At 41.0% G+C, this 25,681-nt stretch overlaps 1 protein-coding gene across 2 annotated transcripts; it reads left to right on the forward strand.

Annotated features, from left to right (window-relative positions):
- The first annotated feature begins 1,151 nt into the window (after window positions 1-1,151).
- On the forward strand, window positions 1,152-17,958 carry LOC122564583 (glyoxylate reductase/hydroxypyruvate reductase-like). Of its 2 annotated transcripts, none has more exons than XM_043719676.1 (9): window positions 1,152-1,298; window positions 3,041-3,171; window positions 6,615-6,687; window positions 9,334-9,450; window positions 9,532-9,620; window positions 12,170-12,274; window positions 14,389-14,524; window positions 16,112-16,242; window positions 17,243-17,958. In XM_043719676.1, the coding sequence occupies exons 1-9, from the start codon at window positions 1,213-1,215 to the stop codon at window positions 17,362-17,364; spliced, it is 990 nt and encodes a 329-aa protein (XP_043575611.1). In that variant the 5' UTR covers window positions 1,152-1,212; the 3' UTR covers window positions 17,365-17,958. The 2 variants fall into 2 exon arrangements, with proteins under 2 accessions (XP_043575611.1, XP_043575618.1); XM_043719683.1 differs by lacking the exon at window positions 1,152-1,298 and adding an exon at window positions 2,500-2,637.
- The last annotated feature ends 7,723 nt before the right edge of the window (window positions 17,959-25,681 follow it).

Here is a 25,681-nt window from a genome sequence, read left to right on the forward strand (position 1 = left end):
CCTTCTTCAGGACTGGGGGTGGGTGTGGGGGGAGCTGTAGATAAAGGAAGTGGTGGGACAGGGTGGTGAAGTGGGGATAGGTGAAGACAGGTAGAGGGTATGACCTGGTTGGTTGATGGGAGGAATGAATCCGGTTGGTGGCGGGGAGGAGTGGAAGGAACAGGGAAGGGCTGGCAAGTTGGGGGATGGAAGGGAGGTTATTTGAAATTGAAGAATTCAATGTTAAGTCCTCTGGGTTGTAGGCTGGCTGCCCAGGCTTACGATGAGGTGTTGTTCCTCCAATTTGCGGTGTGTTTCATTGTAGCAATGGAAGAGGAAAAGGATGGTCATGTCGGAAAGGGAATGGTTTGGGGAATTGAAATGGGCAGTATGGGCAGTGACTGGCAGTGACTGCGGCCCAACTGCGATGCTTGGCAAATTACGTTGTTAAGGTCTGGATCAGCGCAGAATGAGAAATAGTGTTGTACCAACTGTGACAAGGATATATGTGATAGCACTGGCACTCCCCAGTTCCCCTCTCCTCCCCTCCCTCCGCTAGCTCCCTTTTTCACCATCCCTTCCACCCTCACCACTCCTCCTATCCCCTTCTCCCTAGCCCCATTCCAAACTCTTCCTGTACCCCTCACCCCTTCCATCTCCTAACCTTTTCCACCAAACTCCTTTCCTTCTCCACCCCAAACCCCTTACCTCACGCTTATTCCACTCACCTCCATTCACTCCCACCATCTCTCTCTCTCCCCTGCCCTGAATGCCCTTTACCATCACACTCCCCTCCCCTCACTCCTTCCCCCGATTTGCCCCATCTCCTCTAAACTCCACCATGGGCACCTCCAACCCGCCACCTACTCCTTGCAGGTCCCCTATCGGGCCGGAAGGTGGCAGCTGCGAGTCGGGGCGAGGCGTGTTGGGGGCGGGGCTGCGGGGCTGCGGCGTGACCGCGGAGGGGGCGTTGCCGTGGTCGGGGCTGGAAAAGGAGAGGCGCGTGTTTGGCTGGTGGGCGTGGCCGTGGCACAACGTGGTGAGGGAGGCGCGTCGTGGAGGTTTTGAGGTGGTGCCGGGGGCGTGGCCGGAGCGTGAGGCCTGAGCTTGGTGTGGGGGGGGGGCGTGATCGAGGGTTGGGGCGCGTAACGCTTTCGAGGTGTAGGGGCGGGGCTTGGCTCGGTCCCGCCTCTGCCGCGGTGGTGTGTGGGTGTGTACTCGGTGGGCCGGGGGATGAAGGCCGCTCAGCAGCTGATGAAAGTGTTCGTGACTCGCCGGATTCCTAAGGACGGTTTGCAGGTTCTGTCCGAGTCCGGGATGTGAGTATCCCGCCTTTCCTCCCCGCTGCTCCGACCCTGGGCATCCGTTCTCCCGCCGCCGAGACTGAAGGCCCTGAGCCTGGTCAGCTCCAATGGGGGAATAAGGGCATTATAGAGAGAGTGAGAGTTAGCACCCTGAACGTACTAAAGAGTTAATTCTGTAATTGGAAAATAAGACAAGATGTTAGAAACACTCAGCAGGTCCAGCAGCGTCTGTGGAGAGAGGAGCATAATTAATGTTTCAGGCCCAAGACTTTACCTTCAGGAGGACATCAGCCCTGACCTGATGAGTATTTCCATCCCTTTCTGTTCTTATTTCAAAGCTCGGTCGCATCTTCTGCAGCATTTTGCTTTCTCGTTTTAGATTAAACCTGAGTCTCCAAGAAGATTGTTCTAATGATTACACTGAAAGCCTCACAAACCTTGCAAATACACTGAAAGCTTTTGTTTCATTCTTTTAGGTCCCACCAACTCCACTTTTAACTCCTAGGGGATTAACAGAAGGTCACTGCGTTTTAATACCATGTATGTGTTTTAGCTGTTTGCAGTCCAGTGGATGGTTTGTATTCGCTGGTGAATGTTCATCTAAAGTAGATACTGTTTGGTACTGAAACGCATTTCATCCTTGAATCAGAGGATTCATGTGAACATGCTGTGAAGTCAGTATATGGTGAGGTTGGCACTAAGGTTTTAATTATTCTAATTGCTTAACAAATTTGGTCAAATATTAGTTTTCAAAGGTTTTTGTTCATTAATCACTTGGAGATAGTGAGAACTGCAGGTGCTAGAGAGTCAGATTGGATAAAGAGTGGAGCTGGAAAAAGCACAGCAAGTTAAGCAGCATCAGAGGAGGAGGGGGGGTCAACATTGCAGGTCAGAACGTTTCAAAAGGTTCTGATCTGAAATGTTGACTTCTGTAATGCTGCTTGACTTGCTGTGCTTTTCCCAGCTCCACTCCTTATCCATTCAGTCTGTCATCCCTATGCAAGTTCTCTGAAAGAACAATTTCCTGTATCAAATACTGTAGTTTCTTGCCCTTGTAAACTTTTTTCAAATATTTATCAAATTCCCCTTTAAAGCTGCTTTCGGGATTGTTTTTGTTGAATATTCCATGTCCTAACAAACCTCTGCATTAAAAAACTAACTGCTTTTGCTCTTCTATAGATAATAAGATAAATTCATTTTCAATATTGTGAAAAAACTCTACATTGAACTTATCCAACCTGTTGTAACTTTGATAAATTTAATTTTCTCAGTTCCAATTGTAAAAAGTGAATGTAAGAAGGCATCCAAATTGCAAACTCTTATCCTAATTGGAACATTGCTCCATTAATGAGTTGTAAGTATCAGATCTGTATACTTGCCAAATATGGATGATTTCCCATAGCCCACTTCATGATTCTTCTCGGAAACAAAAGGACTGTCCAGAACTGATCTTCACTTAGAACTCACCACACATTTAATTTCCATTTCATAATGTCTGTATCTTGTTAACTGCTTAGATAATTCTTCCACACTGTCTGAACACTGCTGTTTTTCTTTTATATTCAATGTCATATGTTTAGATCCTTTTCTTAATTAATACAAGTTGAAATTATATTCACCTTATGGTTCTAGCCATCATTTTCTGAACAGCTTCTCTTCAAAATCAACCTCCTTCAATACAACTTATTCTGAAGCTTAAATGTAGTCAGGAAAATAATGTCAGGAGTGACTGTTGGTTTGATTTTGTTGTGTTTCAGTTGCAATATTCAACAATGGGACTCTGATGAGCCAGTTCCAAAGGAAGAGTTGCTGAAGGGGGTTATAGGAGCACATGGCCTTTACTGTATGTTGTCGGACAAAATCGATCATGAGGTTTTACAAGCAGCAGGTAAGCTGTGTTGTTCTTAACAAAACTGATGTCACAGTTATGTACAATTTCTGGCAAGTGGGAGAAGTGTTTTATTGTGTAAACCTAGCAACCCCGTTGTGAACCACGAATGTTTTAACCTGCCAGAATGGTGAGATGGCGAAAAAAAATCCTTTCTATACATCTCTTCTGTTTAGGATTGATTCTGCTGCAGATTCTTTTGTCTTTCCACACCATTAAGAAATCAATTTTAGGAGAAGGGTGAGACTTTTCATCCAGAAGAGAGAATCACTTTAATGAAATGGTTCTTTTTGGTTCACCTTAAAGAGCTTCACTCTGACACTGTTATTGGACAAGATGTGTGTTTATGGAAAAGGTATAAAAAGCATTTGATAATGTGTTACCCTAGACAACAACCTTGAATGTATGTTGCTGGAAAAGCACAGCAGATCAGGCAGCATCCGAGGAGCAGGAGAAGGGCTGATGAAGGCTCTGATGAACGGCTTATGCCCGATACGTCAATTCTCCTGTTCCTCAGATGCTGCCTGACCTGCTGTGCTTTTCCAGCAACACACCCTCGACTTTGATCTCCAAGATAAGTTCCTGATGTATAAGTATGGATAACATAGCTAACAGGAAACATACTTAGGGTTAATGTCTTTTTCTATTTAATGGGCAGGAACGTGGAGTATGATGGGAATGAGTGTTTGGGCCTAAACTATTTGCAGTTTATATCAATGACATTTGAACCCTTCATCAAATTATGCTAATGAAATTTGCTAATGACACCAAGATAGGTCAGAGACTAAGCTGTTGAGAGGAATTATCAATGAGCCTACAAAGGCATGCAGATAGTTTAAGTGAATGGGCACATATTTGTTAGCTGAGATACAATGTGGGACTTGTCCACTGTGGCATGAAGAATAGAGAAAAAGTATACTAATGAAGAGAAATTGCAGGACTTTGTGGTACTGAGGAAATGAAATGTCCAGCTACATAAAATACAAAATGTTAGTATGCAGATACAGCAAGTGATTAGGAAGGTAAACCGAATGTTGATGTTTATTGCAAGGGGAATGGAATATGAAAATTGGGATGTTTTACTGCACCAGCACAGGGTGTTGATGAGGCAACATCTAAAGTACTTTGAACAGTTTTGGTCTCTTTAATTGAAAAAGGAATTTATTTTAGAAGCATATCAAAAAAGTTCATTTGACAGATTCTTGAGATGAGGGACTTATGAAGAAAGGCTGAACAAGTTGGGCCGATACCCACTGGAGTTGGAAGATTTAGAGGCGATCTCATTGAAAGATATAAAATCCTGAGAGGACTCAACACTATTAAGTGAATGTTGTGGGAGAGACTTGGATCGGGAACTCCCTCTTAAGATGTAGAAGGGAAAAATGTTCTCTGAAATTTCCTTTCAGAGAAGGTAGTGGGGACTGAATCATTGCATTTATTAAAAGCTGAGTTTGACAGATCTTTGATAGACAAAGGAATCAAAATTAAGGGTGTTGGGGATAGGATAGGTGGAGATGGAATGACAAAATGATTGAACATGATATTTTGGAGTTGCTGAGCAGAATTAAAAGACCAGATGACTTTTGTTTCCGTTCCTATACGGTACCTCCTTTTTCTGGTTGCAAGCAGATTAATTCCTGAACAAAAGACGTTTGGTATTTTCCTGATTCTTGTTTGTTCAGTGTGTCTCATTGCTGATTAATAAGTGTCCTTCCTTGAGTGAAAAGACAGCATGCCAACAACTTCAGTGTCTGAGCACATAATAGATAAAGAACATTATTTAAAATGAGGGATTATGTTGGTGTGGTTTAATACTTGCCGATAAAATGCTGCACAAGAGTCAGTTTTTACTTATTCTTGGGCTCACATTCCTTGTGAATAATTGAGGTCAGAGCTGTAGACATTATGTACTTGGACTTTCCTAAAGCCTTTGACGAGGTTCAATATGGTAGACTAATTAGTAAAGTTAAATCATGTGATGCAGGGTGAAATTGCCATTTGGATACAAAATAGACTTAACAGCAGAGGACAGTGCGTGGTGTTTGAAGATTGTTTTTCAAACTGGAGGCCTGTGACCAGCAGTGTTCCACAGGGAACAGTGCTGGATCCACTTTTGTTTGTCATTTTTTATATAAATAATTTTGAATGAGAATATAGAAGGCATGATTAGTAAATTTATGGATGGCACCAAAATTGGTGGTATAGTGGACAGTGAAGAAACTTACGAGGTTACAAAGAGATCTTGATCAATTGGGTCATTGGGCTGAAGAGTGGGAAATGGAGTTTAATTTGGATAAATGAGGTATTACATTTAGGGAAAACAACCAACAAACAATTGTACAATTAAAAGTAAAGTTTTGGGCAATGTTGTAGAACAGAGGCACCTAGGATTTCAGGTACATAATTCTTTGAAGTTTGCATCACATAGAGATAGGATGATTAAGAAGGCTTTTATCAAGCTTGCCTTTGTTGCTCAGGCCTTTGAGTATATGAGTTGGGACATTATGATAAGGTTGTACAAGGTGTTGGACTTTACTAAAGCCTTTTGGAGGACTGTGTCCAGTTCTGATCTTCCTGTTATAGGAAGGATATTAAACTAGAGAATGTTCAGAGGACATTTACTAGGATGTTGCTGGGAATGGAGAGTTCGAATTAAGGAAAGGTTGAATAGGCTGGGACACTTTTCACTGGAGCGTAGGACTTTGAGAGGTGACCTTAGAGATTTATAATATCATGAGTGGCAAGGCAAGGTAAATGGCAAATGTCTTTTCCTGACAATGGGAGATTTCATCTTCCTGTTATAGGAAGGATATTAAACTAGAGAATGTTCAGAGGACATTTACTAGGATGTTGCTGGGAATGGAGAGTTCGAATTAAGGAAAGGTTGAATAGGTTGGGACACTTTTCACTGGAGCTTAGCACTTTGAGAGGTGACCTTAGAGATTTATAATATCATGAGTGGCAAGGCAAGGTAAATGGCAAGTGTCTTTTCCTGACAATGGGAGATTTCAAGATGACTGGCATATTTTGAAGGAGAGAATAGATTTTAAAAAACAGGGAGGTTCGTGTGCAGAATGAATTGCCAGAGGAAATGATGGATATAGATACTGTTACAACATTTAAGAGACATTTAGATAAGTACATGAATAAGAAATGTTTGGAGGGATATGAATCAAGCACAGGTAGGTGGGACTAATTTAGTTTAGTCAGCATGGACCTATTGGGTCAAAGGCAAGATTAAAATGGTGCTAGAAAAGCACAGTAGGTCAGGCAGCATCCGAGGAGCGGGAAAATCGACATTTCGGGCAAAAGCCCAACCTGTTTCCATGCTGTATGACTCTTAAGACTTTGCCAGATCAATTTGTGGGATCAAAGGTGTTCGATTTTAGTTTTAGAATAATGCTTCTCTTCAAACGAATTTACTTTTTCTTGTTCTATTACAGGTCCAAATTTGAAAGTCATCAGCACATTGTCTGTTGGATTTGACCATCTCTCTATAGATGAAATTAAAAAGCGGTAAAAACTAGTTTTTAAACATTCTTAATTAGTCTTGACGTGTGGACCAAGCAATATCATTGCAAATTCTTTATTACTCTGAGTCAACTATGTACAGTAGTGCGAGACTGGAATTTTGCATAGTCCAAACCAGGTCATGTGAGGCAGGTAAGAGGACAGGTGTGTGGTCAGGTTCCTTCTTCCTTAAAGGACATTCATAAACAAACAGCTTTCTTGCATCATACGAAACAAAGCAATGTGGGTGCTGGAAATCTCAATCAAAAACAGAAATTGCTACAGGAACTCAGCAGATCTGGCAGCACCTGTGTAGAGAAAGCAGAGTTTCTCTAAACATTTGGAGTTCAGTGACTTTGAAGAAGGGTTTCAGGGCTTCCATCATGAGCACTGACTTGTAAGGGCTGATGAATTACTGGATCTCTGAGTGCACAGTTAATTAAAAATTGCTCTGTTCACCACAACATACTTGTCCTGAACCTGATGAGATTCACAGGAATTGAAATTCTGTCTTCTGTGCATGTCTGTCTTGGTGAAGTATCCATACAGGGCAAGACCTCTGCAGAAGCCAAACAGCGAGTGAAGCACGCTGTACGCTAGCCTATCAAACACTCCTGTAGGAACTTTTAAGACATGTTAGATCTGGACTAGTGCTGTTGCTGCTGCACTGTTAAATCAATGCTCCCATCACAAATATGGTACATAAACGCCTGTATATTAAAACTCCCTTTTTTTTAACATTGTTTTTATTAAAACTGACTTTGGATAGCTGCTGTCTGCTACAGTTGTCACATGCACCAATATTCTTTGACTTCCCTGAATAAGATTGCTAATCATGTCTAAAGTGAAACAGTTCACTGCTTTGTGCCAACATCCAGACAAACCTGTTTGAATTCTTTGTCCAGAAACCGTTGGTGCTGGCATTAAATTAAACTTTAGTTCCCAAAAATCAGGTTGTAGCAGTAAGCAGTGGGGACTGACAAAAAAATGTGGAGGTTTCAAAAGAAGTAGTTACTGCAACATCTGGGAATCTAAGAACAGAAGCTGCTCTGGCTTGATACAAAATTGGGTAGTTCACTCAGCAAACAATTTGGGGTTTGTAGCATGGGACATCAAAATGCCACATTGTTTATATTGGAGTGTGTGATCAGTGTTCTGTAGAGATGCATCCTATTGTTTTAAGTTCAGAAAGCTCAGGTGTTTGATGGCCATGACCGGGCCCAAGGTTGAATGTGCCCCGCAATTCAATGTGAAAGCTGCTGAACTTAGGGTGATCTGGAATTGAGTAAAGAAATATTCAGCAACCTCAGCAGTGATTTAAATCTGTCTCTTTTATTAGTGAATCAGATAGACAGTCATGTACAGTGCTGTGGAATACTGCACACATGTTTAGTTCTACATTGGACGGCCCAACCAGTTCTGAAGATTTGGCTTATTTCAAGATTTCCAACCCTTTATTTTCCTTCTTGGATATATCACTATTCTAAAGAAACACCATTTGCTTTCAAAGAAGCAGGTGTTGGTAAAGGAAAGGGTAATAGTCTGAAGAACTAAAGCCTCAGATTGTGCTGCAACTGGGAATCCTTGATCATAAAACTGAGTAACAAAAGCAAAAGACTATTCCAACACCGAATACCTTTAATCATTTATAAATAAACATCCTTTGTATTAACCTTTTTTACAGAGTAGACATCATGCACTTCGATTTTAGCATCTGGGCTAGAGGAACCAGCCTTACCAAAGTATTTAAAGATGCTTTAGTGTAATGCTGTGTGAATTATTGGCAGGATAAATGCGACAATCTGCAATGGATATGATGAAGTACAGACAATGATTTTTTAAAAACTACTTCCAAATTCTCTTTGTGAATTGGCTCTCGAAAATATCTACAAAAATAATTAGTTAAAAGCCAGGCTTCCGAGGTGCTGACTACAAATGCTTTGATAATTTAGAATATTTCAAATCAAATACAATGTGTTTTCTTGTATTTTTGACGAGTAATTTTTAAAATATAAATTTGTAAGAATCCTCTCCATGAAGCTCATAGCTTTGTGCCCTGAATTCTCCTCACTGCTGTCTATCCTCTTGTTCTGCTGTGCAAATCTCCTTGCACAGACCTTAGTTGACAACTTTGTTCCCTTAACCCCATACCCACTGTCGATTTTGCCATCACGCGTATCTCACCTCTTGAGGTCTCACTCATCAAAAAGGTTTTCTGTGATCATCTTTCTCCTCTCAACTCTGTGTGCTCAATCCCCATATCTTCATAATCCCATCTAGTCTAATCCCATCTAGTCCAATCCCACTGTCCTGCACGTCCAGCCTCTCTTTCATATCTCATCCAATCTGATACAATTCTCCTGCTCATTCCCCTAGCCATTAATATTCCATCCAATCTATCCTTTTCTCTTCCTTGCTTCCTGTATCCTTGATAATTACTCATTTTTAAAAAAACTATCTAATTTTTTAAAAGTATTTCCAATTGCTGCTTCAACAGCAGTGAATGGCAAAAAATTCCACAATGCAAGCTACCCTCTATGTAAAGACTTTATTTCTCTGATCTTTTCCAGTTACCTTAAATTTATACTGATCAGTTCAGATAATTTACTGCTATTTTGACACCAATATTTTTAAAAATGTCTGTGTTTGAAGGGGAATCCGAGTGGGTTACACCCCTGACGTCCTGACCGATGCCACTGCTGAACTCACCGTGGCTTTGCTCCTGGCAACATCTCGTCGTCTGATGGAGGCAACAGAGGAAGTGAAAAAGTAGGTGATGTGTACAGGAAGCGGTCTTTTCTCGATAGTTAATTTTTGACAAAGGTCACTAATTTGTTTGTTCTGCTCCAGTGGTGGATGGACAACTTGGAAACCCCTTTGGATGTGTGGTTATGGACTGTCCGGCAGCACTGTGGGAATTGTGGGCTTAGGAAGAATAGGTAAATGCATTTTTTTTTTAAAAAGTAAAAGCACTTCTACAAAACATGATATTGAAACAATGATCTTGTAGTGTTGTAAATTACTTAAAAGAATTTTTAAAATGTGGATTCTCAACGCAACATTTTATTGCTATTCAGATGCATTTCACATTACGTTATGAAGTTCCATTTTTGTATTCCTAGAAGTTACTTCAATGGATTGACGGTATTGTTGCTTCACACTAAGAAATTTCTGGCAAAAGTTAGTGAAACCATTAAGAGGTGATGTGTCTTAATTTGCATAGGTGGTAGAATTGTGAAGGACATGGTAGCAAATCATTCCCCAGTTCATCTTAGAATCCCTACCGTGTGGAAGCAGGCCATTTGGCCCATCAAGTCCACACTGACCTCCGAAGTGCATCCCAATCAGACCCACCACTCTACCCTCCTATCCCTATAACCCTGCATTTCCCCATGGCTAGTCCACCTAGATTGCACATGCCTGAACCCTACAGCGTAATTTAGCATGGGCACTCCACCTAACCTTTGGACTGCAGGAAACTGGAGTACCTGAGGGAACCCACGCAGACACTGGGAGAATGTGAATACTTTCATGCAGGCAGTTGCCTGAAGCTGGAATCGAACTCTGGTCGCTGGCGCTGAGAGGCCACAGTGCTAACCACTGTGCCACCCCAGTTGAGCTTTAATTTGGGAAATAACAGCTTTCTACTTGTCTTCAGCCTGTGGAATTTTTAGGCAACAAGTGGGACACTAATGAATGCAAGAGATGGGGGAAGAAATGTCTTGCATTTATACACCACTGTCCATGACTATAGGATGTCCCAAATGCTTTTAAGCCTTGAAATACAGTCACTGTTGTTGGTGTAGGAAATGTGGCAGCCAATTTGTACATAGTGAGCTTCCACAGACAGCAATAAATAATGAACAAAATTTGTTTTTGAACTGATTGAGGGATAAATATTGAGCAGGATTCCAAGGCTAGTTTAACTGCTCCTCTTCATAATAGTACTATTGAATCTTGTGAACCCATCTAAGGAGGTAAGCGAAGCTCAGGTTTAAAGTCTCATTGGAAAAACATCACCAGCAGCAGGGCAACACATCCCAACATTGCACTGGAGTGGTAGCTTTGTTTCTCGTGCATAATTCCTGTAGTGCAGCCTGAAACTGCAGCTTTTTGAATCAGAGGCATGGCTACTGTACCAAGTCACAGCTGACCCTTTTTTTACCTTCAATAACAGTTACCTAAATATAGATTATAAGAGTAACTGTACAGTGGAACAATGAAATTGTCAACTTGCTTCAGGGGAAAAAAGGAATAAAATTTCAGATGCTGATAATCTGAAACGTTAAGCACGTCATTCAGCATCTGCACAGAAAGGTAGGGCTATAACTATTTGTCAAGAATTTCTAATATTTTCTGGTTTTTCCCTTTAGCTTTTGGGTGTAACCCTTAACTGTGATATGTAAAACATCTTATGATAATTCTTAGGTTGTCTTTAGATGGATTGCATATGTTTTGACAAAATGTATGTACTTTGCTTGAGCCATTTTCAGTATGATGTCATATAGGATGCATGTATGTCCTTTGTCGGTTACCTTCCATCATTTGAAGTCTCTGTCAATTTCGCTATGTTACCAGATGCTAGGAGAAATCGAGAGCAGATTGAAATCGCTGGAGTTTTTAATTGAGTTTAATTTCCTACTTAGCGTAGATATGGCTGTGAAAACACTTACATTGGCAGTCACCAGTATGATCATCAAGTACACTTAACACAATACCTTTCGTAACTAGTCTGCATTTAACTTGAATTATTTGGAAGGTCACCAGCTCAAACTCTGCTGCAGAGCTTCAGTAAATAATGCTGGCCAAAATACTATAGAGACAGCAAGTTATGGATGAAGCGTTCTCCCCTTATGTCCTGTTAGGTGGACAAACACCTAAAGAGATACCAGGATACCTGTTGAAGAGCAGTAAGTGTTTGTGATGTCTTGACCAACATTTGTCCCTTAAACAAAATCATTATTAGATTGCCAGGCTAGATATGTCATCTAGTTGAGAGAATTCTGTGCACAAATTGGCTGTTCTGTTTGCCTAAAAGGGGCGGCTCAGTGGTTAGCACTGCTGCCTCACAGCACCAGGAACCCAGGTTCAATTCCAGCCTCAGGCAACTATCTGTGTGGAGTTTGCACATTCTCCCCGTGTCTGCGTGGGTTTCCTCCGAGTGCTCCGGTTTCCTCCCACAGTCCAAAGATGTGCAAGTTAGGTGGAATGTCTATACCAAATTGCCCATAGTGTTCAGGGATGTGTATGTTAGGGTAAATATAGGATAGGGGGGAAATGGGTTGGGGTGGATTATTGTTCAGATGGTCAGTGTGGATTTGTTGGGCCAAAAGGCCTGTTTCCATGCTGTAAGGATTCAATGATCCTATGAATTTCATTGACTGCACTTAAAAATAAACCAATTCCTTCACTGCATCATGTTAAGCATTTTGTATATAAATACAAGAATTTGCCTTAAAATAATTTTGTAAGCACGTTTTACTTTTAGGCCTTGCAATTGCACAGCGTCTGAAGCCATTTGGAGTGAAAAAATTTGTCTACACTGGACGTCAGCCTCGGCCTGAAGCTGCTGCCCAGATTCAGGGTGAATATGGTGGGTAACTCTTAAGTTCTTTTTAAGGTCCCACATGATTTAAAAAACATGCGTATTAAACACAGCTGCCATTTTAGTTTCCATTTGGAGAAAAGTTGTGGTGTTAACTTAGTTTCCTTCCATTTTTATGCCTCTCATGGATCTCCCTTTTCCTGTTTTTCTTCTGGGATTTACACTGCTGTCATTTCAGTAGTTGCACCAGACTCGAACAGGAATTTCTTCAGCATCTAGAAGAAGTATTTACCTGTTTTGTTTATTGCCATTTGTTTGTTGAAGCAAAAAGAAATCTTGTGGACAATTTGCAAGTTTTGTTTTTGTTTCACCCCATATTCCAGTAATAGGTTCCAGTTTAGATTAAGTTAGATTAGATTCCCTACTGTGTGGAAACAGGCCCCTCGGCCCAACCAGTCCAAGCCGACCCTCTGAAAAGTAACCCACCCAGACCCATTTCTCTCTGACGAATGCACCTAACACTATTTAGCATGGCCAATTCACCTAACCTGTGGGAGGAAACCAGTGCACCCGGAGGAAACCCACGCAGACACAGGGAGAATATGCAAACTCCACACAGTCAGTCACCTGAGGCTGGAATCGAACCTGGGACCCTGGTGCTGTGAGGCAGCAGTGCTAACCACTGAGCCACGGTGCTGCCCACTATGGTATTTGCCTATGAATTAACATCTAATAGACTTGACTAACTCACAGTCCAAAGGCATTCTCCCATGGAAGCTGGTATTACAATCCTTACAGAGGCTGATAAGTATTTGAAAAAGTTACTGACTGAAAGGATCACACACTTGGATTTCAAGTTTTAAGCTTTTACTGTAATAAAGTAAAAGCACCAACAACTAATAAATCCCACACCACTCTTACATTTCAGGAGAACTGGTGTAACTCCAAATTTCCAATGGGTTCACTCCTTGTTTTGTCAAACATGGACACCAAAATAGAATCTGAAATGCAAATGTACCAAGGCATCCAGTAAATGTTTTGTAATTTGAGCAATACTATTAATGAGCAACTTGGCTGTCTCGGTAGCTTTCCTACATTTGAATATTCTCTCTCCCAGCTTCGATTCCCATTTTGGCTAAAGTTAGGTACAGTTTGTCAGATAAGGTCTTTTCCCTGGGATGGGGCAGTCCAAAATTAGAGGGCATAGTTTAAGGTGAGAAGGGAAGGATTTAAAAGGGACCTAAGGGCAACTTTTTCACGCAGAGGGTGGTGCATGTATGGAATGAGCTACCAGAGGAAGTGGTGGAGGCTGGTACAATTACAACATTTAAAAGGCTTTTGAATGGGTACATGACAGGAAGGGTTTAGGGGGATATGGGCCAAACGCTGGCAAATGGAACTTGATATATTTAGGATATCTGGTCTGCATGGACAAGTTGGACCGAAGGGTCTGTTTCCGTGCTATAGAGCTGCTTAACTCTATGACCTGTAAAATGAATCGTCAGACTCTACAGCAGGAGCATGGAAATTTAACTTGCATTTTAAGTCAGTGCAACTACAGAAGATGCACACATCACATACAGACGTTAATGCCTGTAACAGCACTACCCAGGGTATTGGAGTTACGTTCTTGCCCAAGTTGAACTCTATTGTGAAACAAGTATAACCGTGAATTCACTCAGCATCTGTGAAACAATGCTGACAAAGGCATGAATTAAAACAGTTAAAGGTAAAGTGGCTTGCTTTATTCATAAACCTAAGTTAATTATGCATTTTTTTTTACAGTCGCTAATACATATTGTTTAAAGTGTCTTGGATAGTTAAATCTCTTCTGACCAGTTTGTACTACTACAGTAAACATTTTGTCATTATGTTTTACTATTTGCCTCTCACTTGACAGCAGCCATCTAGAGAGGGGGCCGCTGACTAGAGTGATGAGGTGGCGTGGGTGAGTGAAGCAATGATGTGGAGCCAAGCGGGCAATGAGCAAAGCAATGAGGGGGTGGTGAGCAGGAGTAAGAAGAAAATGGAGAAAGGGCTGGCAGACAACAATGATGTCAGCGGCACTAAATTCCAGTTCTTCAGCAGAAAGTGCAGTGATCTTATAAAAGGGTATTAAGTAATGCAACTTGAATCAGATTGTGTGTTAATTTCACATGCAGTACCCCTGAATAAGTTAGCTGAAGAATCTGACTTCGTCGTCATATCGTGTTCCTTCAGTCCCGAAACAAAGGATATGTGTAATGCTGACCTGTTTTCCAAAATGAAGAAGACAGCAATTTTTATCAATACAAGCAGGTAGGTAACATTGTGTCCCAGTCCTCGTTAACCCCTTCACTTTTCAAAAGATATCTGGAGAAGAACTAGGCATATGTGCATTTAACTTCACTGAACTATTCTCAACTAACCTGGAAAAATATTTCTGTGGGTGAGTGAGCAATTGATGGAAGTTTTTCTCTGGGGATAAATAATGACAGCAGTTAGCATTGATTCACTTGTGTGTAAATGAGAGATTTCTTAAATTAAGTTATTGGGTTTTTTTAACATTTTCCAATCAGGGATGTTATCACACACCTCTGGAGCAGGTGGTACTTAAATCTGGGCCTCCTGGCTCAAAGGTAGGGACACTGTCACTACACCTTTTGGAAGACCCCCACCTTTTTGGAATAACCTGAATGTGTAATTTAGAACCGGTGATTTGTGACTTTTTTTCTTGAATAACAGTTGAAGTAGAATTTGGCTTCATAGCTTCCAAAGCTCTATCACTGGAATTCTCCTGTGTTCCAGACTAACTGGTAGAGCTTGATGTTAATGATTAGTCAGCAACTCTAGTAGAGGTGTAGGAAATGGGGTTTGGTCCTTTATTGACTAGCAATTCTTATGTTTCTCTCTGCAACAGTTAACTTTCTATGAAGGAACTTCCCTATCGTTGAGCTAAAGGATTGGCATTGACCTCTTCTGCCATGTGCTCTCATGTTCCTGCCATGCTGTGATTGTTTGCTGTAGATTTAGTTTAGGTCTCGAGATTGAGCAATAGGTTTACCAAACTCTTGTCCTAAAAAACATACCTCTTGAAATGTCTAGACTATTTGTCTGTGATTTACCCTATTTTTAAAAAAATGCCTTCTACATAAATGTTTTTCTCTCTAGTGAACTGATCTTAATTCAATAAGTTCACTGAGCTGCCTGGGCACTGTGATTAACTCAATTCCCTGTATTGTATGTGACACTGACAAGACCCTATTTTTTGACCATCTTTACTTGCCAAAGGTATTAACAGTGAATAGAGTGACTCTTGTGGTGCCTGGTAGTGTCCCTAGCTTTGAGCCAGAAGTCCCACTGCTCCAGAGGTGCGTAATAACATGTTGGAACAGGTTGATTAGATGATTGGCTGTTCATAAGTAGTTTTTACTGTGGGACCGGAATAATATGTATACCATTACATATAGGTTTACATCTATAAAAGACAACTGTGAACAGACGATTGTTTTCTTACAGCAATTCAAATTTTTCTGATACCTGCCCCAATACCTATAGGCTGTTGGCATGATTTTAGAATTACTACACTGCTGAATGTGTGCCGTTCTACATTAGATGGCTTCCACAGTCAGAAACATTTGACAGTCTGTCAGAAAAGTACTTGGCCTATTGCCCATGGCATTTTATGTTGGCATCACTGCAACAGGTGGAAAGAGGAACATGAGTGGTTAAATGTTAAATTTCATTTATGGATACATTGCACTGTTCAATCGGTTGAGATATTGTGTTTAGACATTGTGTAGCTGTTACTGAACTGGCATAGAAGTAATTGATTTCACACGTGGCAAGGTAAAAGATTTCCTTGAAACACAGCTGCTGTTCTGTTGATTTCTTTGCATCCTGCAGAGGAGCTGTAGTGAACCAGGATGATCTTTATCAAGCTCTCTCTGCTGGTCAGATTGCTGCAGCAGGACTGGATGTCACGGTTCCTGAGCCGTTACCCACTGATCACCCTCTGCTGTCATTGAAAAACTGTGGTAAGTTCTAGCTTTCACCAGGTTAATGGAAGCTATAGGGACAGAAAGCTCATATCAGTCATTACAGACTCAGTGACATTTACCAATCTTTCTACAGCTAGCTGACTGACCTGAATATTGCTTTTTTTAATTTGGAATGTTTTGGGTGGGGGAGGTGATGATTGGTCAGTGTTCTATAAAGGATCTGTATCTTCTTGGTCCCTCCAGGCCCGGTGATCATTGAGTATTCTGGGCTGATGCTTAAATGCATTAGATGTAAAAGATCCCATATTACTGTTCAAAGAAGAGTCCCCCAGTATTTGTCTCAATTAACACCTAAAACAGATTATTTGGTCACTTATCACTGTATTGGGACAGCGCTATGTGCAAATTAATTGCCTTGTTCCTTATATTTCAAAAGTAATTTTTTCAGAAGATGTGAGCTTTGTTGGCATGGCCAGCATTTGTGGCTCAGCCCTAATTGAACTGAATGGATTACGAGGGCCATTTTTAGAGGGCAATTAAGAGTCAACCACAATGTTGTGGGTTAAATTACATGCTTGTTAGACTGGGTAAGTTTGATAGATTTTCAACTGTAAAGGCTATTAGTGAAACAAATGGATTTTTGTGACAATTGATGGTAGTTTCATGGTCACTATTACTGAGACCAAATTTATATTCCAAATTTATTATTTGAACTTAAATTACATCAGCTGCCATGGTGGCATTTGAACACTTCTCCCCAAAGTATTAGCCTTGTCTGTAGATAACTCGTCCAATGACACTTACTCCTATTCAATTATCTTTCATTTCTTTTAAATCCCTCAGAGATATACTTTCTATTAGATTTCTGTTGAATGTGACACCTCTTGCCCATCTTAAAGAGGCTTCTCACATCTGTATACATTCTTAACTGTTCTGTTTGGATTTCTTTTAGATTTCTGAGTAAGTCATTACATAGAGGGGCACATAAAAGTTTTCTTGGTGTGGGCTTTGTAATCTGGTGATATTTTCATTTCAGTTATACTGCCTCACATTGGAAGTGCCACTTATGCGACCAGAAACACCATGTCTGTCCTAACAGCTAACAACCTCCTGGCAGGACTCAAAGGAGAGCAAATGCCAAGTGAACTCAAACTCTAACTGGATTCACATTGTCTAATGTTTGCACATTTACTTGATTCTTCTCTCAGTAAAGGATGATAAAGTTAAGTGAATTTCTTGCAGAAATATTGTTCAGACAGTGGTTTTAAGAGGGATAAACTTGGAAGTTAGCCTTAAGTTGAAGAGTGAAATGGGTGTGTTTTATGAACAATTTACCTCGAAGAGAGAATCATTCTGTTTACTATTCATGGCAACTATTAATTACACGTCATAGTGTATATGAAGTGACTAACTTATTCATCTGGTTATGCACAATGTATTGGAAGGATTGAAAGGGTATGATGTATCTTATGACCTTCAATTTGATGAATTGTGCATTATGCAAATTATTTATGCCATATAATTTAATCATTCACCATGCTATTCTGTTTTTGGTAAATAGTTGATGTTCTCTTCCAAACAACACTCTCCAATATCTTTCTGTAATTGCAAATTAGAGGACATATTGATTAAATTAGAGAAGAAATGTGAAAATATTGACTATTTCATATCTACCATTTAGATTGCAGCCCTGTGACCATGGTGTTTAGTGCAGCAGGCCAGGCAGCATCCGAGGAGCAGGAGAATCGACGTTTCGGGCATAAGCCCTTCTTCGGCTTATGCCCGAAACGTCGATTCTCCTGCTCCTCGGATGCTGCCTGGCCTGCTGCGCTTTTCCAGCACCACACTTTTCACCTCTGGTCTCCAGCATCTGCAGTCCTCACTTTCTCCTACCATGGTATTTAGCCCAGTTAATGTATGGACACCCTTTCTATGTCATCTAAATTTCATAGACCTAACCTGATCTTTAACTTTTGACAGTATGGTCTGCTGATAGTCACTGTTTTTTGATTACTCTCCAGTCTTGAATTTTGCAAGTTTTGTTTGTAAGTTTCTATTTACTTTGAATTCTCTTTTACAATTTGGCCATATCTTCACAACAATTGGAATCTCTCACTATTCATAAGTTTTTAAAGAGCTTAATTTGTGCATGGAAGACAAATTTGTCTTCCGCGTCTTGAATGAATTATGGTCAGAAAATATTTTTTGAACATTCCTATCAACATTTATTTCTTAGCCAACATTTGTACTATAAGAAGAGTCTAAAAACATTAAAAAGTTGAATCTGAAACACACTGGTGTCATTTGTAGTATATCGAGTTTTGTTTATATACACATATACATCCTATAGTGCAGCTATGAAGGTTGGCCAGTACGTTTTGAAACATCAGTATAATTTGTCATAGTGTACTCGAAAAATCTTTAAGCTTTTTAACACTCTAGTGTTCTGTATATTTCCAAAATTGATTATCATTCAGTAGCAACTTTTAAAATGTTCTCTCAATCAAATCAAATGACTCCAATAGCAAAGAGATTGCATCAAGTAATTTCTAAGACATTGTTATTAGGAAATATCATAACTCCCATATCAAATTAATTTTCCAAGATATCTCTTGTTGCAATTTTAAAACGTTTGATTAACTGAGTCTGCTGTATATTTATTTATAACCAGAACTGGTCCACAGGTTCAAGTTCTAATTTGGGGCAAGGTGAATTATGATGGAATAGTCAGGAGCTTACAGGGGTTGATTGGAATAGTTTGTTTGCAGGCAAGTGGGAGGCCTTTAAAAGTGAGAGAGCTAGAGTTCAAGGTTTATTTGTTTCTGTGAGGGTGAAAGGCAAGGTCGACAGTAATAGTGAACCCTGGATGTTGAGGCTTTGACCAGGCAAAAGATGGTATGGCTCAGGTACAGGCAACTGGAATCAAGGGAACCTCTGGAGTTATAGAGGGGATATAGCAGTCCAACAAAGATGCAAATCAGGAGGGATAAAAGGGGCCACAAGATAACCTTGGCTGAGAAGATTAGGGTGAATAAGTATATTTAAAGGAAAAAGAATCTCTAGAGAGAGAGAATAGCACCCCTCAAGGACCAAAGTGAACATGTATGTGTCGAACCACAGGAGATGGGCAATTAATACTTTTCCTGTGTTTATTGTGGAGGAAGACAAAAGTTAATGGTCATATCTTGGGGACAGTCCATATCGCAGTAGAGATGGTGTTGGATGTATTAGAATGTATGAACGTGGATAAATCTCCTGGTCCTGACTAGATATATCCAAGAACACAGCAAGAGGCTAGAGAAAAATTGCAGTGGCCCTGGCTGATACTTTTGATCATCATTAGCTATGGGTGAGGTTCCAGAAGACTGAGAGTAGCGAACGTTGTGCTCTTATTCAAAAAGGGCTACAAAGAAAATCCTGGCAACAATAGACCTCTAAATCTTATATTTGTGGTAAGTAAGTTACTTGAAAAAATTCTGAGATAAGATGTACCTGCATTTGGAAAGACAAGGTTTGATTAGGAATAGTCAGCATGGCTTTGTGCATGGGAGATTGTGCCTCTCAAATTTGTTAGAGTTCTTTGAAGTGACCAGGAAGGTTAACTTGGGCAGGGCAGTAGACGGAGTGTATATGGACTTCAGTAAGGCCTTTGATGATGAGGTTCCACATGGTAGGTGGCTCTGGAAGGTAGATTGCATGGAATCCAGGGGGAACTGGCAAATGGGATGCACAATTGACTTGATGATAGGAAGCAGAGGGTAATAGTGAAAGGATGTTTGTTGGACTGGAAGCCTGTGACTAGTGGTGTGCCTCTGGTTGGTACTGGGCCCATTGCTGTTTGTTACCTATATCAATGATTTGGATGAGATTATACAAGGCATAATTAAGTTTGCATAAAACATAAAATAGGCAGCATTGTGGACAGTGAGGAGGGTTATCAGAAATTGCAGCAGGGGGACCTTGATCAGCTGGGAAGTGGGCAGGGAAATGGAAACTGGAGGTTAATATAGATAAGTGTGAGGTCTTGCATTTTGGAAAGTCAAATGAAGTTAGGAGTTTCATGGTGAATGGTAGGGCCTTAAGGTGTGTAGTGGAACAGAGGGACCTTGGAGTTCAGGTGCATAGTTATTTGAAAGTGGAGTCACAAGCAGACAGGGCAGTGAAGAAGGCTTTTGGCACACTGGCCTTAATTGATCAGGGCATTGAGTATAGAAGTTGGGAAGTTATGTCACAGTTGTACAGGACATTGGTGAGGCTGCACTTGCAGTAATGTGTTCAGTTTTGGTCACCTTACTATAGGAAGGATGTTATTAAACTGGAAAGTGCAGAAGAAATTTCTAAGGATTTCAATCGTCTGAGTTATAGACGGCAGTTGGACAAACTGGGACTTTTTTCTTCAGAGCATGGGAGACTGAGATGACTATGACTGTGAGTATATACGGTCATGCGAGACATGGATAGGGTAAATGCACTCAGTCTTTTTCCCAGGGTTGGGGAATCGAGGACTAGAGGGCATCAGTTTAAGGCAAGAGGGGAAAGAATAAAAGGGAACTTATCGTCTGTCATTTTGTATATAAACATAGCAGCCAATTCATTGATGGTCATCTTCCATAAGTGGCAATGGGCTAAGTGATCAATCAATCTGCTTAGCTATATTAGTTGAAGGATAAAACCTAGCACTCCATTTATTATAGCTCAAGGCATAAATTACCAAAACCAGGCACCACCCCTTTTCTTCCATCACTTTTTAGCTCAGTTATCTTTTAGTTTATCTTATACTGGGAGCCATTTACTAGCTTGTACTGGATAGAGATAAGGGTACAAGATGCAATCCTATTGACCTCAATGTTAAAATGGCAGACTGAACCAGGAAACCTCAACATTTAAGGACTATTTTCTCTAGCTGAAGACAAAATTTCCACCAGGGTGCAGAGTGCAATGCCTAGCAACTCCATAAGAATTTCATAATATGCTGAAAAATGTAATTTCTTACAATTAGGTCCTGTGTTGGCACGATACTGCATAGTAAGGCAATAGGTAGATGCAAGTGAGGAGGTGATGGTGATAGGTCAGAGTGGAGGGTGGAGCAGATAGGTGGGATGGAAGATGGACAGGTGGGATAGTTTAAGTCTGTCTGGAAAAGGTGAACACTCAGTCAAAGCAACAGCATCTGAATAGATGACCAAGTGTTTTGTCAATGTGGCTTAAGATCGATCTTGATGGAATTCTGTTACACAACTGAAGGCACAATTCCACGTGATAGGGAGAGGTGATAAGGAATGTCATTATTGTCTACAGGTTTCTATTACAAAAATTGGATGATGCAAACTTGGCAGCCAACTGTTCTGTGGTCACATAGGGATGTCTAGGGTTGTGATTCAACTCACTGCAAGCGATTTTTGAACAATTTTCAGTAAATCCTGGGAAGAGGATAATATAATAACGTCCTTTCGGATCACCACGTCGGCCTGGGTCTTAGGGGAACACGGGAACTGAATTAGCTTTATTACCACTACTAATTTGACTACATGTGAAAAGTGTATCAGTTGCCACTAGTCACTATCCGTCTTTTACCTTTTCTTCGATAACATTGGAAGGTGTTATCTTTCTGTGCTGAAGGCTATTCCGTGACCTTGCCCCGTCCACAGGCTGAGCTGGGGTCTGGCACTGATTCAGGCTCTCAACATTGCAGCCTTCTCTCTCTCTCACACACAGCCCAGGGTCTCCTCGTCAGACAGGGTACAACCATTCATACAGCGAACTCTTCCAGGAGGTGACTGCAGTCAGCTCCGTCCCGTGGAGAAGCAGCCTTCACTAACACACTGTGCTGTGGTGTCTGGGCAGGTGGGTTAAAAGCTCAACTTTAGGCGAAACGCGATGTATCTGTCTAACAGCAAAATACCCTTCCTTTTAATTGGATGAGATTAGGAAATTGGTGCAACTTTAAATCGTAAATACCAATGAATGCGCAGGGCTGCATTGTGCAAGTTTTGATCGAATGGTGTTGTGGAAAAAAACTCTCAAGTCGAGTGGTAGTGAATGCTGTGATAATATTGTAGGGCGCTGTGTGTGTAATAACTGTCCGGGGTAATGAGTATGATTGGGCAGAGTTGGTGCAGTGCCCTGTGGCTGAGGTACTCCGGGTGAAATGCCTCACCAGCCCCCTCTTCTGTCTCCTCAGTGAGTGCCCTTTCGTGGCCTTGTTTCTGACTTCGTAGCCTGGTGAGTGCAGCTTCTTCCACAAATGTTTTACTGCTTTCAGGTGTTGGCTGGGGACTGGAGTTGAGTGTTAAAAGTCACCTCCTTTCTGATCTGCTTGCTTAAACAATGCAACTGGGGCTACGTTATTTGCAGAAGTCCCTTGCTAACACTGAAGCAGAAAATCCGCCGATCGAAATCTTCAGGTCTGAAAAAAAACTTCCTAACGAGTCCAGTTATTTTAAACGGATTAACGTTTTACTTAAAATATTGTTAAGAGGAGTGCCCTATAAGAACATGTGCGCACAGGAAATATCTTTGTTGGAGTATAACGAGGTATGGTATCTTCACAGCATTCATATGTAATGGAAGTGGAATTGAGTTTGAAGAAAGTTTTCACTTATGCAGCAATCTCCTAACCCTGGGACATCTCAGAGCCTAAAGTCTGTAGTGACCTCTGAATGAGCAATGCTGTAGTCGGTTTATGTCCCACAGACCCCACCGAAAGGAATGGCCTAATGACCAATTAATAATTTATTGTTTTTTCACATCTTGGCTGAGGGATAAATATTGACCAGGCCATTTCAGAGAATTACCCAGCTTTTCTTCAACATAGTGCATTGGGGGTTATATGGACCTGCCAGAGGGGGTCAGATGGAGTCAGTGTGATGCCTCATCTAAAAGATGCACTTTCAATGTGGATAAGTGTTCAGGGAAACCTCAGTTAGGATTGGGATAAAAACAAGAATAGCGTGTGTCACTCTTATTGCAGTTTTAATTGGATTCGCATTGAGTGTGTCAGACTGAGTGGAAAATATTTACCAGGCACTTTCTTTCTGTGGGAAATAACATCTCTCTGAAATATTTCAATACTTTTACTGTAGAGTTCCTGCTAAACAGCCTGAACAAGAACGATAACTCATACATGTTTCCTACACAGAATGAGGCCATTTGGCCCATTATGTTTTCGCTGGTCAACAAAGCTCTGACTGCAGTAATCCCATTTTTCAGTTCTTGGCCCATAGCCTTGGAGACTGTGGTAATGCAGGTGAATATCTAAATGCTGCTTAAATGTTGAGAGTTTCTGATTCAACCATCCTTTCAAGTCGTGAGTTATAGGCACTCGCCATCCTCTGGGAGAAAGGATTTCTCCTTGTCTTTTGACTTAGCATTTTACCTCTTACTTTAAATCTGTGCCCCTAGCTAATTAACCCTCTACTAACGGAAAAAAGTGCCTTCCTATCTGCCTTATCTATGGCTTTCATAATCTTGTATTCCTCTATCCGGAACTCCAGCTCTTCCAATCGTTCCCTGTAGTTCAGAACCGCCAGCCCAAGCAACATCCTAATAAATCTCCTCGCCAGAGCAATCACATCCTTTCCATTGTATGGTGACAAGAAATGCATGCAGTGCTCCAGTTGTGGCCTAACCAGCACTTTATGGTTTTGTGAAGACTTGTGATGTTTCTAGAAAAATCAATGGAACCACAATATGCAAACACTATTGAAAATTCTGGCAGATCTTATTTATTTTGTTAACCCTAGTATTTATTTTGTTAAATCATAGTTGATTGATTTTTTTATTAAAATGACCTGATATCACTGTTAGTGAAGTCAGCAGGTTTACGTTGGAATGGTAATTGGTGTGTGCTCTAGTGATGTAAGCACTCATTGCAAGTAGTTAGTGAATGCCAAATGACCTCAGTGCAGTGAGGAGGTGAGGAACGATTTTTCATCTGACCGCTGCCTTATCCACATTGAAAAATATCTTTTGGTTCTTTGATTTTTTTTTGAACATATCAAAATAATCAGAAAGCTCTCCCACCAAATGTGAGGATAAGAGGTACAGTTAGTAAGTTTGCAGATGACACCAAAACTGGAGGTGTAGTGGACAGCGAAGGTTACATCAGATTATAACAGGATCTTGATGAGATGGCCAATGGGCTGAGAGGTGGCAGATGGAGTTTAGTTTAGATAAGTGTGAGGTACTGCATTTTGGAGAAGTAAATCTTAGCAGGACTTATGGTAAGGTCCTAGGGAGTGTTGCTGAACAAAGAGACCTTGGAATGCAGGTTCATAGCACCTTGAAAGTGGAGTCGCAGGTAGATAGTGAAGAAGGCATGCTTTCCTTTATTGGTCAGAGTATTGAGTACAGGAGTTGGGAGGTCATGTTGCGGCTGTACAGGACATTGGTTAGGCCGCTGTTGTTCCCTGGATGCTGCCTGACCTGCTGCGCTTTTCCAGCAACACATTTTCAGCTCTGATCTCCAGCATCTGCAGACCTCACTTTCTCCTCAGGACATTGGTTAGGCCACTGTTGGAATACTGTATGCAATTCTTGTCTGCTTCCTATCGGAAAGATGTTGTGAAACTTGAAAGGGTTCAGAAAAGATTTACAAGGAAGTTGCCAGGTTTGGAGGATTTGAGCCATAGGGAATAGGCTGGGGCTGTTTTCCTTGGAGTTTTGGAGGCTGAGGGGTGAACTTAGAGAGGTTTATAAAACCATGAGGGACATGGATAGGATAAATAGGCAAAGTTTTTTTTTTCCCTGGGGTGGGGGGAGTCCAAAACTAGACGGCATAGGTTTAGGGTGAGAGGGGAAAGATATAAAAGAGACCCGAGGGGCAACTTTTTCTCAGAGGGTGGTACGTGTATGGAATGAGCTGCCAGAGGGAGTGGTGGAAGCTGGTACAATTGCAACATTGAAAAGGCTTCTGGATGGGTATATCAATAGGAAGGGTTTGGTGGGATATGGGCCAAGTGCTGGCCGGTGGGACTAGATTGGCTTGGGATATCTGGTCAGCATGGACGAGTTGAACTGAAGGGTCTGTTTCCGTGCTGTACATCTCTATGACTCTAAAAGTGATTGTAGTTAGTTGGTGTGAAGCACTTTGGGGATACAAAAGACTATGAAACTGAATGCTCCATTCTGCAATTTCACCTCTCAAATAACCTGCACACCAAACTTCACAGTATTGATGTTAGAATAGTAGGGCATTTCCTTTTCTTTAAAAAAAATCAATTAGCCAACACTGGGAGCCAAGAACCTGCAGGTTCTACATTACCATTGCAATAATAAACTGTGTTAAACCATTCTTATCACATTGATAAATCAATATTTACACTAAACTAACACAATTTAGAATAACTTCACACTCCATTTAGCGAATTAGATAATTAAATTTAAACTCATCTTTGCTTGACTGATTTCTCCTTCGTTTTACGAATTTGAATGTGGTTGAGTATTTGAGACATTGTGGATTGCATCATGTTATTTT

The sequence above is a fragment of the Chiloscyllium plagiosum genome, chromosome 2 (genome assembly GCF_004010195.1).
Source record: "Chiloscyllium plagiosum isolate BGI_BamShark_2017 chromosome 2, ASM401019v2, whole genome shotgun sequence".
NCBI classification, from domain to species: Eukaryota; Metazoa; Chordata; class Chondrichthyes; order Orectolobiformes; family Hemiscylliidae; genus Chiloscyllium; species Chiloscyllium plagiosum.

Bases quoted from the DNA above. Each gene is read 5' to 3' on its own strand.
- LOC122564583 (XM_043719676.1), top strand. From the start codon at position 1,213: ATGAAGGCCGCTCAGCAGCTGATGAAAGTGTTCGTGACTCGCCGGATT. The intron at 6,688-9,333 runs GTAAAAACTAGT...CTGTGTTTGAAG, and splicing joins ATAGATGAAATTAAAAAGCG to GGGAATCCGAGTGGGTTACA. The intron at 9,451-9,531 runs GTAGGTGATGTG...GTTCTGCTCCAG, and splicing joins GCAACAGAGGAAGTGAAAAA to TGGTGGATGGACAACTTGGA.